The sequence below is a fragment of the Poecilia reticulata genome, chromosome 21, assembly GCF_904066995.2.
Source record: "Poecilia reticulata chromosome 21, P_reticulata-male-v2, whole genome shotgun sequence".
NCBI lineage: Eukaryota > Metazoa > Chordata > Actinopteri > Cyprinodontiformes > Poeciliidae > Poecilia > Poecilia reticulata.
This window is the reverse complement of record NC_088850.1, coordinates 18,233,743-18,252,408: the sequence shown is the minus strand read 5'-3', so window position 1 is coordinate 18,252,408 and position 18,666 is coordinate 18,233,743. Positions and strand designations below refer to the sequence as shown.

At 39.8% G+C, this 18,666-nt stretch overlaps 1 protein-coding gene across 2 annotated transcripts in view; it reads right to left on the bottom strand.

The window, feature by feature from the left end:
* The window catches only part of phip (PHIP subunit of CUL4-Ring ligase complex), a 43,468-nt gene that overhangs the window by 5,044 nt on the left and 19,758 nt on the right, over positions 1-18,666 (bottom strand). Inside the window, exons 16-39 of one of the 2 annotated variants that reach the window (XM_081602772.1) lie at positions 16,077-16,205; positions 15,777-16,002; positions 15,176-15,328; positions 14,240-14,423; positions 14,048-14,150; positions 13,823-13,960; positions 10,562-10,659; positions 9,457-9,664; positions 9,222-9,332; positions 9,006-9,113; positions 6,944-7,068; positions 6,686-6,768; positions 6,457-6,568; positions 5,483-5,544; positions 5,125-5,280; positions 4,459-4,579; positions 4,247-4,372; positions 4,047-4,122; positions 3,362-3,421; positions 1,368-1,520; positions 1,095-1,247; positions 784-989; positions 455-690; positions 105-248 (exon numbers count right to left, since the gene is read on the bottom strand). In XM_081602772.1, coding sequence (XP_081458898.1) covers positions 105-248; positions 455-690; positions 784-989; positions 1,095-1,247; positions 1,368-1,520; positions 3,362-3,421; positions 4,047-4,122; positions 4,247-4,372; positions 4,459-4,579; positions 5,125-5,280; positions 5,483-5,544; positions 6,457-6,568; positions 6,686-6,768; positions 6,944-7,068; positions 9,006-9,113; positions 9,222-9,332; positions 9,457-9,664; positions 10,562-10,659; positions 13,823-13,960; positions 14,048-14,150; positions 14,240-14,423; positions 15,176-15,328; positions 15,777-16,002; positions 16,077-16,205 — 3,271 coding nt within the window. The remainder of the gene's footprint in view (positions 1-104; positions 249-454; positions 691-783; positions 990-1,094; positions 1,248-1,367; positions 1,521-3,361; positions 3,422-4,046; positions 4,123-4,246; positions 4,373-4,458; positions 4,580-5,124; positions 5,281-5,482; positions 5,545-6,456; positions 6,569-6,685; positions 6,769-6,943; positions 7,069-9,005; positions 9,114-9,221; positions 9,333-9,456; positions 9,665-10,561; positions 10,660-13,822; positions 13,961-14,047; positions 14,151-14,239; positions 14,424-15,175; positions 15,329-15,776; positions 16,003-16,076; positions 16,206-18,666) is intronic. The other variant, XM_081602773.1, reaches the window with a different exon arrangement.

The following is an 18,666-nucleotide window of genomic DNA, read 5'->3' as shown; positions in this document are numbered from 1 at the left end:
TGGACAAAAAGAGAAGACACAAGTAGATGCGATTTATCGTTTGCTCTGTAGGTTCAGTCTTAAACCAAAGCTATGTCATTTCATTTGATGTTGGAAACACCAACCGGGTGTGTGTCGCACGGGGGTTCTGAGTTTCCTGCGAGTGCTTCCACCGCTACTGTCTGCTGCTGGAGGGGGCGTGGCCTTTTCAGGAACTGGTGGCGTTGAAGCTCGGACAGAATTATGAGCCCGCAGTGAGCGAGAAGATTCTGACAATAGACAAGAGATACAGCAATTTGGCAAATTACTAAATGGGTCACTGTCATTTCGTGACCATATAAAACAGCTTATGGTTTTAAAAGTTACACTTTTATCTTTCCTCACCAAGAATATGAAGACATTGACTAGGCCAGTCTAAGACAAGATCAGACTTTGATCTAAACTACTCTGTCAGGAGTATTTGATTTAATCTCACCTCCTGTGCTCGGTGTGCTGTTAGTGATATTACTTGATGAAGGAGGTGAGGAGTGTGCAAAGTGGCGTGCGGAACTACGCGTCCGTCCCGGAGCTGGGGTATCCGCTTTACCGTTGACCAGCTGGGGCGTCTGTTTCAGAGGGACATGTTGTCTGAGGGAAGGCGGCCGGGACGGAGCTGGTGACGGCTCCTTCTTGGCAGTCACCCTGGATGATACGCGTCTTTTCCTCTCTGGGCTACAAGCAGTCGGAAAGGAAACCGAGGGATCGTCTTTAGCTTCAGGTTTACAATTAAAAACAAATAGTAGTGATTTTCCTTATTTTTTTTACCTGGATGCATTGCTACTTGTGGGGGATTCGCTCCTCCTTCTCTTTGTCGTGTGCCTTGTCTGTCTATCTGCGGCATGTCGCTTCTGTCTGTCTGTCCCACGTCTGGTCAATTTATCTGTCATGCCGTGGATTGCTTTGTAATCAGAAAGGATGGGGCTGATATGCTCCTCAAACAGCGCAGAAAGACGAAGACTCATGCTGTATATCTGCAAACACAAGGCACAACTGAAAATCAATCATAAAATAAGAAAGAGCTGACTGTAGAAAGACCTGTTAGGGTTTGGAAGTGTCTTTTTGCGAATGATTCTCACCCGGGACTTTTTACTGGGTGTGTACGCTTTGGAATTGCTGAAAATGAGTCTGACATCCTTGCAGAGCTCAATGGGAGATGGATAATTTCCTTCAGTCAGCTTTTTTAGAACTGTGCCAAAGTCCATCGGAGAGTCGACTATTTGCAGGTAGTCCTACAGATGCAGACAGGAGCAGAGAAGGAAGAGGGAAAGAACAAAGATGATTAATAATATCAGCTACAGAACTGAAGCAGCACATGGCATCCGTAACATAGGGTTTTGAATCATTCGTACCGGGTACTCCTGTATGTCCACCGGTTCTCTAAAGGGCTCAGAGTCTTCACACTGAAAGATAAGGTCCAACAGCTCCTTGCAGCGTCCTTTCCAAGCATGAGGATCATAAGAACGAGGACGGGTCCGTAACTGGCGCTTCATGGGTTGACGACCCTACACAGTAAATCCAAAGTTAATGGCACACACTGCAGTGGCTTACAGAAAGCTCTCTCTTCTATAATATATCTCTTCTGAAATGCATGAAAGTGACCACTACAGGTGTTTTATTTTCACTCATGAGCAGCCGACACCGATAATGGCAACACTAGAAAATTTCTGAAGAAATTTAAAAGGGCCTGCCAAAGTGTGCCTGCCGGTTGGAACCCAATTTTTTGGTGCTAAAAATTAGCATCAATGCTAAAGTAAGCTACATTGTACTCAATAACATGTGGAGAGTCAAAAGCATGTTGAGTAACATGGACAATACTCCATTCAGTATGTTAAAATTGGTGTAGAAGCTAAAATTAGCCAAAATGCTAATGTTAGCCTAAATGCTGCTAGTGGCATGTGGGGTATAACTAGCATGTTGTCTTTGATTTCCTCCATTCAGAGTGCTAAACGTAGCTAATAAATAAAACAATGGCTAAAAAGCTTAATTTAGGGAAAAGCCTACTGCTAATGTGGGAAGTAGCTATGGCTAACGTACTGTAATGTTCAAAGGTCTAACAAAAAAAGACATTGGTTTTAAATACTGTATACAAATGATTAAGCACACAACTTTATTTACATCCAGTGCTGTTACTATTACAAAGGAGGAGTACAAACAGGAGGACCATCTGATTTTAAAGGGACAGGGCAGAACCGACACTCCATAAGCCGCTCTAGTTCCAGTGAGGGGCAGTGCACTGCTAATGTTAATGTCTTCTGAATTTTACTTTTGCAAAAGTAAAAATCAAATGTTTACTTCGTGGCACTTGGTTACCAGAAAACGTGCTCATCTCTTAGCAACAGATTATCAACAAATATAGTTATTGTAAAAAAAAAAGAAAAAAAAAAGAGATTTCTTCTGCTCTTTTGAAATACTACTTATGTTATACTACTTAACAAGAATTGTGCAGTTGGCGAGTCTTTCAGAAAAGTTAAATTTATTTATTTATTTTTGTCATGGGTGGTAAATATATTATAAAACAGCCATTCAACACAAAATTAAAAATCTGATTTATACTTCGTGGCAGTTCGTTATCAGAAAAAGAAAAAGCTAATCTCTTCACAGCAAATTATTTATCGTTTCTAAAATATAAGCTATTTTGAAATACCGTTTGTTTGTTTGTTTAGACACAAGAAATTTACAGTTGGTAATATTGCAAAAGTAAAAATCAGGTGTTTACTTAGTGGCACTTGGTCGCCAGAAAACGCGCTCATCTATTAGCAACAGATTAACAATAAATACTGTTTTTGTTTTTAAAAAAATTAAGATTTCTTCTGCTCTTTTGAAATATTACTTGTTTTATACTATTTAATAAGAACTGTGCAGTCGGTGAAATTTTCAGAAAAGTGAATTTTTTATTTTTTTTGTCATTGGTGATGAATATATCTGAACCAACATTCAACACAATAGTAAAAATCAGATTTACACTTCGTGGCAGTTCGTTACCAGGGGGGGGGGGGTCTCATCTCTTACCATCAAATTAATTATCGTTTATAAAACAAACTCTTTTGAAATACTGTTTATCTGCTTAGACACAAGTAATTTACAGTTATTAAATTTTAATAAAGTAAAAATCAGATTTATACTTCGTGGCAGTTCGTTACTAGAAAAAACACTCATCTATTCACACCAAATTAATTATTGTTTATAAAATATAAGCTCTTTTGAAATACCGTTTATCTGCTTATTTATTTATCTGTTTATCTTAACGGCGAAAGGAAGCGTCAGTTATTTTGAGGTGTAGAGCAATAGCTGGCTTACATGCATTGCTATGGCAGGCCCCAATAATGGCAATTAGCCATGTTACCTTATGGTTTCGGGTTGATGTTCCTGGAGCATTATTATCCTCATCATCCTCCTCCTCATCCTACACAAGAAAAAAAATGACAAAGGGCCCATTATAAATTATCTCGCAGCCAACTGCAGCTATATTTCAAGTATATTTGTTTTTCAAATGGAAATAACTGTAATTTACTCAAGCAAGCAACAGAGAACCAACAGTCAAAACTAAATATAAAGAACAATTACTAATGACGTAGAGTAGTATAGTGTGACAATGTATAGCTACTATAAGTAGCATAGCATGGTAAACACCATGGTAAACACCATGCATTCCAATGTGTAGTATTGTGTAATATAGTGTTGTATGAGATACAGTATTGTAATTTACAGTGTGGTATGGCAAAGTATAATACAATACTGTATAACATAGTATTATACAGCGTAGTATGGCATGTCTATACATTGTATAGCAATGTATAGTATATTATAGCACAGTATAAGATATTGTAGTAAAGTATAGAATAGCATAGCAATGCCATACTATAGTACTAGTGCTGTAATATACTTTACATTGCTACACAATGTATAGAAATGTATAGTATATTGTGGCACAGTATAATATAGAGCTAGCATAGTATAGCATAGCATAGGAATGTATAGTATATTACAGTATAGTGTACTACAGTATGGCACAGTGTAGGTAAACACACCTCATCTTCAGAGTCAGAGAAGGTGGCCTTCTTCATGGTTTTGTACAGAGGCTTGAGATCTGTGAGACTTTGGTCCCTACAGATCAAAGAAAGCAGATCAGCAACTAATGACTGGACGGGTTAAGAATTTTTGTGAAAATGCAAGTTTACAGATGAAATACATATTAAACATGATAACTCCACATTTCAGCTCAACATACTTAATGAACGCCAGCATGAGGTCAGAGACGAACTTGGCGGTCGTGACGATGAACGATCCAGGCTCGTTGAACGTCTGGGCGTTGTGTTCTATATAACGAACCTCCCACATTAAAGAGGAAAGGCGCCTGTAATAATAACAACAATATGCTTTTTTTTACAGACTTGCTCTCATTCATACACACCACTTCCGGCACAGCCTCGAGTGAGTTACCTGTAGAAGCGGTTCACCAGCCTTTCACGTATGGTGCTGAGATCGGTGACGTAGGCCACGACCGTGCAGTACGTGGGGTACGCCTGTAGATCTACCGGGAAGGCAAACGGTGCCGCCACGTCTGAGAGAGGCCGATATGTTTGACAGTAGACAGAGAAATAATGAAAAGCGGTTAGTGCTGGTGTGTTTTAAGCTGCAAGAAGCTCTGAAAATAGGAAGAGTGAAGGAAACAACAACCTTTGATCAGTAACAAAATGCAGGAAGTAAAGATGTGTGGTTAGTCAGATTACGTATTGGTTTAACCAAAATATAAAAGTCAGGGTTTTTTTTTTGTTTTTCAAAACCATTTTCCTAATTTACATTTATCAGATGAGACAGCTGTGGTCAAACCTGTGAGGCTGAAAACCAGTGGAATAAATAAGAGACAGCTGCGACAGAATGCGTTAGCTACCACCAGGGGGAGCCTTCGGACTAGATTTCCTTCAGTTTATGTTTGGTATAACATCACAACAGTTAACTGTAATAAAAGCCAGCTCTATGGTGCTATATCTTAATATGCAACCAGTCTTTTCCTGTGTTGATGAGCTCAGAATGGTGACTCAAAACTGCTGGAAATGACTGTGGCTCAATTTTACTTTCGCTTAAAGGGAACTGGTGACATCATACCGAGCGTGCAGAGTTGGTCGATGGCTTTGATGATGCGTTCGCACTCCTCGGCCCGCGTGCGGCAGCCCCATTCACCGTCCTGCGGGACGTACAGCAGATCCTTCTGCTCGTCTTCTGTCAGAGGGACGCTCGTGCCCAGTTCATCGGGAAACGTGGCTGCAGTGCGAGGAAGGGGCGAAACAGAAGGGAAAGTTTTCAAAATGATAAATGCAAGGGTTGTCTAGAGTTGACATCCCAACTTTACGATCTTTGCCGTATGTCTTGTCCCTTTGCTATTGTGTTTGACAACTGTGAATGAAAGGCACTAGTAGGTCCCACAAAGTCTGACAAAAAAGTATTAAAAGTATGAGACGCGTACCGTCGTCGGGGATGGGCTCCATGTCCCACGGGCTCATCTTCTCTGTGTCACCGTTATCCCAGCTGCATGGAAAACATCAGGGATCAGTCCTCTGTGCCCTCACTTTCTATTTCTATTGTTTTCATTTGTATTATATTGCTTTGGTTTTTTTTTGTTGTTTTTTAGGGGGTTTTTTCCAAATAAGTGACAACGGCCATTGGGAAAGTGTTCTCTCCTTAGAGATTACGTCCTTTTGAGCTTTACTTTCAAGCTTATATACCTTAGGTCTTCAAATATCAATATCTGGTCAACAGTAAAAAGAGCAGTTTTTAAATGATGATTTCTTTAATTAGGACAAAAGACCGTGGGGAAAAGTAACTCTTCTAAATGTAATAAATGCATATCAATCAGATTTAGGTATAGGGTTTTTTCTTTCATCAGTCAGAGGTGGATTTGCTGATGTGTTTTTAGATCATTGTTTTGTGCATAAGCGAAATACACCATCTTGTGTTTACACAACAAAAAAGTTACCTTTTTGACCCTTTTAGTTCCACCGTACTTCTGGGTCTTTTTTTTAGATACGCTACTAACATATAAGCTCCGTCAACTGTCAATCCTCACCTCTGAATCTAAAAGCAAATCCTTTTGGACCTCCTACTCTTTTCCTTTCCACCTTCAGTTTTCTCTATTTCTTAGAAACATATTTCATTTTGTTCTCTGGCTCCACTACGTGCGTACAATGTTTTTAAACCTGATGGTCAGATAAAGATCCCTTGGCCTTTTTCAGATTTTACTACAACAAAACCAAAAAAATTTTTTGGGAGTTTATGTGACAGTCCTGCAGTAAAAGACTGCTACAAAGTGGTTGCTGCACAAAAATATGTGCCCTTTTTTGGTTTATAATAATTTAACAATGTGCAACGCACTTGCTTATGCACTTTTATGGTTATGCCCATTTAACTGCAACCCAACTGTGAAGTGAACAGGAGTTTTACCAGACGTTGTAGCACTGGAACAAGCTGTCGGGATACTGGAGCTGGTAGGGCTCCTGACTCTCAATGGTCCCGAACCACCAGGCGTCGTCGATCACTGAGCGAAACCTGTCGCCTGAGCATGCGACACACAAGAAGCGTTTAGAGGTTTCTACCACATAAAAGTCATGCTTCATGAGCCACATCCTGCACGGAGTGCTTCTATGCACAGTGAAGTGTGAATTTATCTGACCTATAGTCCACTGCCTCCTCCTGGCGTTGTCGAACTGCTGCCGCAACACCAGGAAGTCAATAACATCAGGCATGTCGTGGTACCTGAAGACGAGGTGTCGGTTAAAATCAGAGAAAAGATGCTGCAGGACCAATCTAACAAAAACAGCCAGAGATATAACCCACTTAAACACAAACACACTATCAATTAAACTTAAAATGCTGGAAAAATGGCCAAATTCCCAACATTTCTATTTATTTGCTTAAGTCAAACTCTTACTTCATGGAGAAGGAGCCTCCTGTCAGCTTCCCTGTGTCGGGGTCCAGAAAGGCCAGCTTCAGGCAGCAGAGTGTGGGCAGACCCACCTCATATTTGATGCCAACTATCTTCATCAATTCCTGCTCCTGAAACGCAAATGAAAGCAAATCGTCTCAAAAAAAAAAAATAAAAAATCAATCGGCTAACCTTGAAATGCAATTATTTTAGATACAGTTCAGACGTGTATTTATAACCCCCCCCAACATTTTCTTCCTGTGGGTGCGCTTTTCTGGCTGATCACTGATCTTTAAGAAGCTCAAAGTGAAAAATAGAAAGATAGTACTTTGGTAATCTGAACCAGCAATTTTTAGTCAGAAACCCATTTGGGGAAACAAATCAACTTGTTTGGAGCCGTGGGATTGTCTTTAGAAAGTAAACTAAGAATGACTGTAAAACTTATTTACGCTTAGATTTTTCAAAACCGCACTTAGAAATAAATCCAAGTAATTTCTTTGCTAATAAAAAGAGAGAGCGAGAAAAAAAAAGATGATTCGGATTTTGGCCAATACCAATTTTTATGCCTGAAAAGTTTATAAATATTGCGGCGGAGAAAGTTGATAATAGTGCAGTGACTGTTGTTACTTACAGAAATGACCAGGTGGGTGGGTCAACACCCTCTCTACCTTTGCAGACGCAGATAAAATCGGTGGATAAGATCAGTTTCTCATGCAAGTATCAGCCGACTTCCCTTATCCCAAAATTAACTAAATCTGGGCCGATTCATCGCTGTACTCCTAACCTTTAAATTTTTCCGCTGCATTTCTCGTCTTACGATCGGAAAATTCCCAAAGAACGCACTGGAACCCTAACACAAGAACGTCTGTTGTCCATGGACAAAATGGAACTATTTCCGCTCTGTTATATCAAAAGGAACTTGACACGCTGCAGAAAATAAAATCAAGAGTTATAGTGAAGTCGGACAGTTCTCTTCATGCCCCCAGATGTATTTTCTACACAAGGATGGCGCCTTTTCAGCATTTCTTTTAAGCACAGACATATTTTTAGAAGAGAGAAAAATGACTTCCTATGTGAAAGTGAACCCGGACACACTGTTTCTCAGACTAAGGTTCAGAGGTAGCAGAAAAAAGAATAACTAGTTGCAGACAGAAATGAGACAGTAACCAATGATGAAATGATTGCAGCACGTAATGAATTTTCAGAAACTGCTGTGTCCTTGTCCTGATATCTTAAAGACGACTTTATTTTGCTATTCCCTCTGCTTGTTATTGAAGCCACCGCTGACAGAACTCCCATTGAACAGTGGTTCTTACTGGATGTGTTAAAATAACAAATGTTTCAAATTTAAGATCAATCAAAGCTAAATCATTTGCCACCCACAATGCGTTCAGGTGTCGCTGCCGTTTATTTAGTGATAATTGTGATTTAATGAAGCAGAAGCGGCTTTAGGAGGACATTAAGATGTTTTTACTACTGTAAACAAATGGACGGAAACCCAAAAATCGAATCAGTTAACGCACCATATGTGCACCAAGTCTCTTCAGCAACAGGAAAGTGTTTCAAGAAACACAAAGGGTGCAAGAAGCTGTTTGAAAAACATGTAAAAAAAATGTCTACTTGATTTGCTGTTCATTCAAGTGGCAACAACAGAAAAGACTTTGAGCAAATAACAAGAAGGCTGAACAAAAACACGGCGAGTTTAAAGATTTCCATCGTGGTCTGTTATGAAACATGCCAGGTTATGAAATGTTCACGTTGATCCACAGATACAAAACCCAGCAGTGCCTATCAAAAGTATTCACCTTCTAAATATGGTGAATATTTATACAAATACCTACTCTATGTTCAATATTTTTGAAGAAATCAGTTTTTACGTTAATTGAAAGGATTTTTTTGTACATTTTGTTTTTGTCAATAAAGCCAAATTAAAAAATTGGCTTTAAATTTGGATTTATGTGAATACTTGCATGTGAATACTTGCACCCCCTGCAGGTATCCACATGCAGGGGGTGAATACTTTTTCTGTTTTTTTTTTTAATAGTAATTGAACTAGCCAGTTTCTTACCCGCAGCTCCATCTTGTGCCAGGGCTGTTTCTTAGGGTTGATGCTGAAAATCTTTTTTTGTTTGGCCATTTCGACGTAAGCTTCATGACCCTGCTGGAAGTAGTACACCTGCAGGCGAGCCCGAAAATGCAACAGGTCATGTTTCGTGTGCGTTTAGCGTCGCAGCCTCAACGAGCGCCTGGATTTGCTGGAGAATTTAAAGGAAGCGTTGCGTACCTCGTCTCCCATCTGAGGAATGTAAGGACATCTGCGGGGAACCGTGTCTGTGATCCAGGCGGAGGGAAGCCACTCCTCCAAGGTCAGGCCCTGCTCCTGAAATTCATTCCTCTGAAAGTCACACACCGGGATAGATGTACAAAAATTTTCTAAATAAATGTCTCTAAGATGTAACGCTGAAGCCCCTAAAAAGTAGCTAAAATCTGACTTTAACAGCGTAAAAACTCTAACAGACCTTCCTCTTCTCCTTTGGTTTCTTCTTCTTTGGTAATGCACCGTCTTTGTCTGCTTTCTCTTTCTTCTTCTCCTTCTTCCCCTCCCTTTTCTTGTCGCTGTCCTCCTCGGAGCCACTGTTTTTCTTCTTCACTTTCACGCTCTTCTTGGGCGGCTCCAGGTTGATGCCGGCGTCTGCTGTCCAGTCAGAGTAATCGCTGGAGTAATCGCTGCAACGAAGCAACAACAAAAAAAACATAAGAAAAAAATAATCAAAGAAAATTGTTTATGAAAATTTTGTTTATGCAAGAAAAAATGTAACAGAGCCTGGCAAAAACGGTTCAGAAGTTTTGTCAAGTTACAACAAACTTTTAAATAAATTAGAAAATGCGCCTCGATGAGTGACGTTTGTCAGCTTAATAGTAACTTTTTATTTAATTTTCCTTCGGGGTCAAAGTATTTCTGAATTTAACTGAATTGAAGATAACCTATTAGCAGTTATTAAACATACATTTTATTAAAAAGATTTTTAGTCTGATGTAATATAGCATTAGCTATAAGCAGAAAATCATCATAATTAACAGAAACTGACGTTTTCAAGCATCAACCTGTGTAATTAATCTGTATGATGAGACAAAGTTCCTAAAATAAATTGATTTTTGATTTTCTGAAAGGGTCTGTGCAAGTGCATGCCTCTCTTCTTTTAATGTTTACTTGTAAGTTATAACTTAATAAAATGTTGTTGTACTTCCTGTCTGTTACACACAGTCACTATGTAGTGAACAGGAAATCCACTGATCCTGAATTAAAACTACGCTGCCTTCACTGTAACCTGGGATTCTGAATAACAAACCCTTAGCGTTGCTTTAATAACAGATATTGTCACGCTTGGCTTGTATATGTCACTCATTTTAGAAGATAAACTGAATTGTATTTTACGACAGAAGCATCATTTGCTCTCTCCCCAATCCAGACGCTGGAAATTCTGAATTCCTGTTTCCCAGTGAATGTAAATTCATTGTAACCTTCTGTTAAATAAAAAAAAAAGTCAATAAAAAAAATATATGTAAATAATGTTTCCTTTAAATACAAAATTTCTGGCTGTGTATAAATAATGAATTATTTACCTGGAGCTGCTGTGCTCGTCTGGCCACGGCTCCTTCTCCTCTTCGTTCTTTTCGTCCTCTGAGGAGTATCCGTTAATTTGCCGTACCTCCACCTCTGCCTGAAAACACACATTTTATCGTAAAACACACTAATGAACAAAACTGCATATTATCAGGGTTCAAACACTTTTTCCCCACACTGAAACTGAAGCACTTCTCAGGGTAAATTTTCAAAATTAGGACGTAAAAAAAATAACCAAAATCAACTTAAAAAGACAGTTCATATTATATGACATTTATTATTATTAGAGATGTGCCGATCAGGTTTTTTCCTGCCGATTCCGATCACCCATGAGGGCCGAACACCGATACCGATCACATAATTATTATTTTTTTATCATAAATACTACCGGTTGCATTATGTGGAAAAAGGAACCATGAATTCACCTTAATTTAGACAAAAACTTGTTTTTTCAAAGAAAAAAACAAAACAGGCATTGTGCAAATTGTACTGCTATTGGTAATACTAACTTTAACAGACTGAAAACATATGAAGGCTCTGAAGAAGCTAAATAATGTAAAAAGTCAAAATAAAACCTCTCAACATTGCCAAAGAAACTCAAGTATAAAATTTAACATTCAAAGGCAAATACAGGATCCATTACAATAAATAGCCACCTTAAGACACCCGAGTTACTGAATGAAAACTTCCTGATAGCATGGCGGCTAGCTGATTACTGCTAGTTCTGATTAGCTGTTTCTGACTAAGCGGCGTAATTATGCAGAGCAGGGAGATCGATCGATTATTTTTTTTAGAGATTATTTGTCACATGTTAGGACAGCGAAAGTTTTAATACGTATGTAAAATGTATTTTTTTAAGTTAGATGCTGCAGCTTTAAGCAGAGGTTCGGTGTGAGAGTCACTACCAGGTGGAGCAGAAGCGCCGCTCCGTCTGTGAAATATTACTATCTGTATCACGTAGCAGCGGTTCAACAGCGAGAGCAGAACCAGCGTCTTACATCGCAGCTCGAAGACTTAAATAATTTTGCGGGTTATTTGTTTAGCTTTCTGACCGTCATGCTAATAATCCGGGTGAGTGTTTGTAGCTGTGCGCTGCTTTACCTGCTATCTGATCCTCCATATGTCTTTTTTTACTGCAGTGAGCCTCGATATAGCCAAACTCTGTCAAGTATGGCACTGTTTTTATCCCATATTAGATTTGTCGTGTTGATGCATTTTGACGTGCTTCAATTTTCTGCCGCAACACGCAAACTTCCCCATTCACTCATGCGTTATAGTTCCACATCGCTTTGGATTTGTTGCTGCACGTTTGCGCAGAGTGAAGGAAAGAGGAGACCAGCTGCACAGGCAGGCTGCGAAATGAGAAGCAGGTGATCGGTTTGTGTGATCGGCAACAAGAGACCGTGATCGGCGATCACCGATCATACACTTTTTCACGGAAATCGGCCGATTATGATCGGTGGCCGATCGATCGGCACACCTCTAATTATTATTATTATTAATGTCTTCTGAAAATATACCACATTCTACAGCAGGGATATGGTGAAGTAAAATATTACAAAACTTAAATCCCCCAATTTCAACATTTAATGTACAAAATATAAGTCAACTTTTATTTCAATTAAACAGATCAATAATTCATTGAGCCATTAGGAATAATAAATATTTATTACATTGAAACAATGCGACCAAATCTGCTCAAATTAAATGCTAAAAAAAAACATACAAAGAAAGTTACAAAAAAAATTCTAAAAAATGTTCTTGCCAAGTTTTGGGGTATTTTTTAGAGATGTGCCGATCGATCAGCCACCAATCATAATCGGCCGATTTCCGTGAAAAACTGTATGATCGGTGATCGCCAATCACGGTCTCCTGTTGCCGATCACACAAACCGATCACCTGCTTCTCATTTCGCAGCCTGCCTGTACAGCTGGTCTCTTCTTTCCTTCACACTGCGCAAACGCGCAGCAACAAATCCTAAGCGATGTGGAACTATAACGCACTGAGTGACTGGGAAAGTTTGCTTGTTGCGGCGGAAAATGGAAGCACGTGGGGTGAAGCACGTTAAAATGCATCAACACGACAAATCTAATATGGGATAAAAACAGTGCCATACTTGACTGAGTTTGGCTACATCGAGGCTCACTGCTCACTCCATATGTCAAAATGACATATGGAGGATCAGATAGCAGCGCACAGCTACAAACACTCACCCGGATTAGCATCCATCCATCCATTTTTTTTTACGCCCTTTGTCCCTTAATGGGGTCGGGAGGGGTGCTGGTGCCTACCTCCAGCTAACGTTCCGGGCGAGAGGTGGGGTACACCCTGGACAGGTCGCCAGTCTGTCGCAGGGCACCGGATTAGCATGACGGTCAGAAAGCTAAACAAATAACCCGCAAAATTATTTAAGTCTCCGAGCTACAATGTAAGACGCTGGTTCTGCTCTCGCTGTTGAACCGCGAGAGCAGAACCAGCAGAAGAGACGGAGCGCCTCTTCTGCCCCTCCTGGTAGTGACTCTCACACCGAACCTCTGCTTAAAGCTGCAGCATCTAACTTAAAAAATAATGGATCCTGTGTTTGCCTTTGAATGTTAAGTTTTATACTTGAAATTTTTGGCAATGTTTAGAGGTTTTATTTTGACTCTTTGCATTATGTAGCCGCTTCAGAGCCTCCATATGTTTTCAGTCTTTTAAAGATAGTATTACCGATAGCAGTACAATTTGCACAATTCCCGTTTTGTTTTGTTCTTGGAAAAAGTTATTAAAACAAGTTTTTGTCTAAATTAAGCTGAATTTATGGTTCCTTTTCCATATAATGTAACCGGTAGTGCTTCTGATTAAAAAATAATAATTATTACGTGATCGGTATCTGTGATCGGCCCTCATGGGTGATCGGAATAGGCAGGAAAAAACCTGATCGGCACATCTCTAGTATTTTTAATAATTCAAACTAACCAAAAACTAGAAAAATTTGGTCTGAAATTACTTCAGACAGTCAGAAAAAATGACCTTCTATAAAATATATGTAAACGTTTTCCAAATTTAGGCTTTGCACGGTGAATTGCACTTTAGCACAACACTGCGCAGTTTGAATATCAAGCACATTTAATGAGTTTATAGAGAAACAAGTAATTGAAATTTAAGGATTTCAAACACCCCAGCGAACACTGTATTATGTCAACATATAGCAATAATAATAGAACTGAAAAATAAAAAAAATAAAAAATCAAATCAATCCATATGGGTGTTATCTGTACCTCTGAGGCGCTGTCGTCGTCGTCAGCAGCCTCTGCGCTCTGCCGGCTCGTCTCCTCCATGGCGGCGCGAGTGTGGTAGCCGTGGTTACCCTGACTCTTCCTCCCCTCGTCTACCGCGCACTCTGACGTCGGGTGAACCTTCGCGACAGATAAAGAAGAGGAAAGTTTACTTGAGTGCTACAGGATGCAGAAAAAGAAAAAAACATTTGGAGATAACTTCCGCACCCTGCTCTCCTTGGGGAGCGAGTGGATCGTGCGTCTCCTCCTTTCCGACTGATAAATATTGATCTCCTCGTCGCCTTTAGCCTCGCGCCACCTCACTTGCTTCCTGCGCACGTACACAAATCAAGGTGTTCTTGAGAGGAAGGTCTTCTAGAAACCTCGACAGCATAGATGGAGATCTTTTAAAAGTTTTACCTGACGGAGGCGTCCTCCAGCTCAGGGACCAGCACCCGGCGGCTCCAGGCCACCAGGTCGCCCTCTGTGGCCATCTGGCTGCGCGGGGCGTTGCTGTGCATCTGGCGGACGCCCTCGATCTGGCCGCTGCGCCGGAGGCCGACGTTGGGAGGGGAGTGGACCTCAGTGGGAGAACCAACGGAACCTAAAGGGAAACGGTGCCAAAAATGGTTTCATTTACAACCACAGAATCCAAAAGATTTGCTTTAATGAGGGCGCAGTTATAGTGGACACATTTAAATGTTTTCACATTTGTACTTGTAAGGGATTTTATGCAATATTTTATTTAATTTATATATAAATATATATATATATAAATAAAAGGATGGCATGTTTCTGTATTCAGCTGTAACAGACTGAACCTACAGCTGTATTTTGGGGAACGTCGCCACCAACTTTCTGCCTTTTTTCCCCCCAAAACAGATTAAATAAATAGCCCTGCGACGTGGCTTAAAAATAAAATTTCTGACTTTTTTATATCAAATTCAATTTAAAATTTTTAAATGCTTTTTTTTCTTACTTTCTTCTCTTGAATCAATTAATGAGTCAAGTTTATTTATACGGCACAGTTCAAAATGCTTTACACCATAAAAACACAAAAATAAAAAGTCATAAAAACAACATATTCACCAATTTGATGAGCAGTAGCAAACATTTCATTTTATCAAGTACAAATGACAGAATATATCAAAAAAAAAAAAAGGTTTTTATTTCAATTATTCCTTTTTTGAGTTGACCTGAATTCAAAGTCGAAATAAATAAAAGCTCTAAAACAAACAAGATGGTAGTTCTTGGGTGGGCTCACATTACTATGGAAACCGAAGAAAAAAAATTCTGATTTTCTAAAAGTGAAATCTTCAAAAACAGAAACATGGTTGAAATGGACGTCACTCCTACTTCTGCTGGCCCTGGCGTTCGCTCCGGACCCTCCGGTAACCGAGGCGTCGTTGGCTCCCATCCTTTGGTCCTGCTCCTGCTGTAGCCTCTGGATCATGCTGTCCAGCGGACTGGGCCCGTCCACCGCCTGCTCGCTCACCACCTGGTTCAGGCCTGACAGGAAGTGGACAGTCAATCAGGAAGTGAGAAATCAAGTCCACAGAGAAAAAGCTAGCAGCAGGAATAACAATTTTTTTCTAGAAAATACAGCAACAAAGTCCCACTGGCAGAATTTTAGCCTTTAAAGTGGCATTAAATTAAAATAGATTTCCATGTCATTAACTACTGACTACTGCCAAGATAAAAAAAAAAAACATAATTAAATCTGACTTTAATTCCAGTATCGCTTTTTTTTTTTTTTTTTTGCCTTTCATTATGCGCATTTCAGAATCCGAACATTAATATTAGGCTAACATGTAAAGTCTTCATCTTGAGAAAGGCATTTCTGATTAGCTGCCGGATGAGCAGATCAAGGTAGAGGAGAAGGACTCGCATTTGTTCCTTCAGGCAGGCGTTTAAAAAAAACAAAAAATACAAATGGAGACGATCTGAGCCGACGTACCGGAGGAAGTGACCCCCATCTGAGGGATGAGCTGCTCATCCCGGCAGCCTTCCCGGCCCGGCACCAGCCGCTGGTACCTGGGCGGGTGGGGGTTCCCGTCCACGTCCACCAGGAAGGGCGGGGGCATCAGGTGCGGCGCCTGCTGGGTCTGCTCGTCCAGGACGTAGTTGTTGGCGTCCCGGATCAGAGGTCGGTAGTCGGTGTGGAAAAACATCTGGTCGGCAATCTGAAGGCAGTTGCATTGAATATTAACGACAGTTACAAACAACATTCTGGCTATGGATGTTAAAGACGGCGCACCTTGTCGTATTTGCCGCTGGAGCCAAAGCCGAAGATGAGCAGGTGACCGTGGGAGTCGGTGGCGGCGAAGTGCTGCCCGTCAGGACTGCATTTACAGTCGAACAACGCTCCGTGTCCCTGGCCTTCGATCTGCAGAAAAGAGCGAGACGAGGAAGACGGTGAACGTTTGTGGGCTGAAATGGCTGCAGGGTTCGTAGCCACAGTAACGTTCAAATATTTTCAAGAACTTTCAAGGTAAGTTTTTAAACGTCTCCGGCACCACTCTTTGGCGATGAAAAACAATACAAATGAACTAAAAAAAAGAGTGTTTTAATTCACGATTATATATTATTTCATTCTGTTATTCATCTTTTTTTTGTGGTAGTTTTCTACATCCTATAGCAGGAACAATGTAAACTAAAATATAACAAAATTTTAGGTTTTGAAATTTCTCTCTCACACTTTTTTATGCTTGAGCGGTCCGGGAACAAAAAACTGATTTAACAAAAAGAAATCCCCAATTTCAATCAAATTTAATGTTTAAAATAAAAGCTAACCTTTATTTTAATTACACAGATCAGTAAGTCCTTGAAAAATTAGGAACAATAAATATTTACTACTTTGAAACAATCAAAACAAATTGTGTCTTCCCACTCAGATTAAGTGCTTAAAAACAAAAATATATATTAAAACAAATTATAAAAGAATTATAAAATATTTTTCTGGCTTTTAGCAAACAGAAATAATTTTGGTAATCGTAACAAACCTAAAACAAGAAGATATAAATAAAACAAAATATCCGGTTTTATCTGCAATTAACACTTTCCAGATTAAGTCTTTTTATCAAACTTTACATTTAGCTTTGCTCAAAAGTGCTTGATGTTTAACATCAAGTACTTTCCAAACCTTGAAAACATCTAAGCATTTTCAGGGATTTCAAGCTCCCGTACGAACCTGCGGCTGAAGGACAAGGCAACACAACGACAACAGAGAGATGGCATTTTCTGCACAACAATTTAATCAACAACCTTCTATATTTCCCTTTGAGTCATGTCACGACTCCACAAGTGGGAATGCTGTGGTTTTACTGTCTGCCCTTCCTGCCAGTAACTTCCCAACATGTCTGCCGACTAGAACCAACAAACCAACCAAAAACTGAAGCTTCAACAGAAAAATTTAAAGAGGAAAACAGCAACTAGGCTTTTGCTTTAATTTTTGGGATTCACTCAACCACATGGGACCACTACAGAGACAAATTTGGGCCCATGTTTTAACTTCCTGTCTGATTTTAATATTGCCATGCTGTTTTTTTCATTATGATGTAATCTATTTTACAATGTGCACCAGTCCCTCCTGCAGCAAAACAGCACCACAACATGATGCTACCACCTCTAAGCTTCACAGTTGGGATGACAAAATGTTGTGAATTACATAAAGTTAAACATTTGCACTATGTCCAAATGTTGAAAGGGATTTTACCATGTATAAACTTCTAAATTTAAAGAAAGAAAAGAAAACCTCTCTCCTTCATTATTGTGGTTTTTAGCGAGTTATTCTCATAATATTGTAGAACCTAAAACATGGTTTCTGCGGGTTTCACCAGGTCAAATTTAAGACTTTTTAAAACGATTACGAATGGAATTTAAGACGTAACTTTGTTCCGCAAACTTGTGATAAATTTGCACTTGCCCACAATAGTTGCAACAAAGCTAGCTAGCAACCAAGCGTATGTTAGTAGTGAGACAAAAAATAAGTTGCAGAAAAGTTCCGCGAGAAAAGAAAAATTAATAGAATATAGGCGACTAAACAGTCGAGACAAAATTCAAGACCTGTAATTAGGCCTGTCGCAATAAACGATAAATCAATTAATCGCACGATAAACCTATCGACCTCATTTTAATTATCGGGTTTATCGTTTCTTCCTGTCTTTTATTCTTTCTATTGATGACACTGAATGAAACGAGGCTCACCTCGGGTGCTCTCCACTGACTCTCCCTTCATATTTCCTTAGTGTAATGTCCAGCGCACACTACACGAGTTGTCGGCCGACTATCGGCCCATATTCAAAACCTGAGAGACACATTAGCCGACAGAAATCCTAGGTATAACGGTTCGATTGGGTTCGTCATGCCGTGTGGTGTCCAGCCACACGGGAACAAAATAATGGCTTCAAGTCCAGTTAACTAATTTTAAAACCAGGCATTAATCAATTCTTTACTATAATCTACCTGTGATGCATGTGGCTAGAGTCAGCGTAAAGTCCTGACTGAATGAAAATCATTATAACCTATTTATGTCATGTTAACGAAGAACAGCTGAAAAGTTACCGGGTTCATCAACTGCTGTAGCAATTTGGCTCCAGTTCCTCCCCTTGTCATTTCTACATTCTTTGCACAAAATGTTGAATAAATATTAGTGTTGTTTCCACATATCATCTCCAATGTCCGCTGGACTTCGGGTTGCGCCATGTCAGCTGTTTGGGATTCCCCTCCATAATTTCCCCTCAGAAAGCACGGAGAGGAATCTGCGTGGCTACCTTTCACATTCAACAGGCTGCGTTAAGCTCCCAGTCGGGGAAAACCCCTGATTTAGATCGGAGCGGCCACGGCAA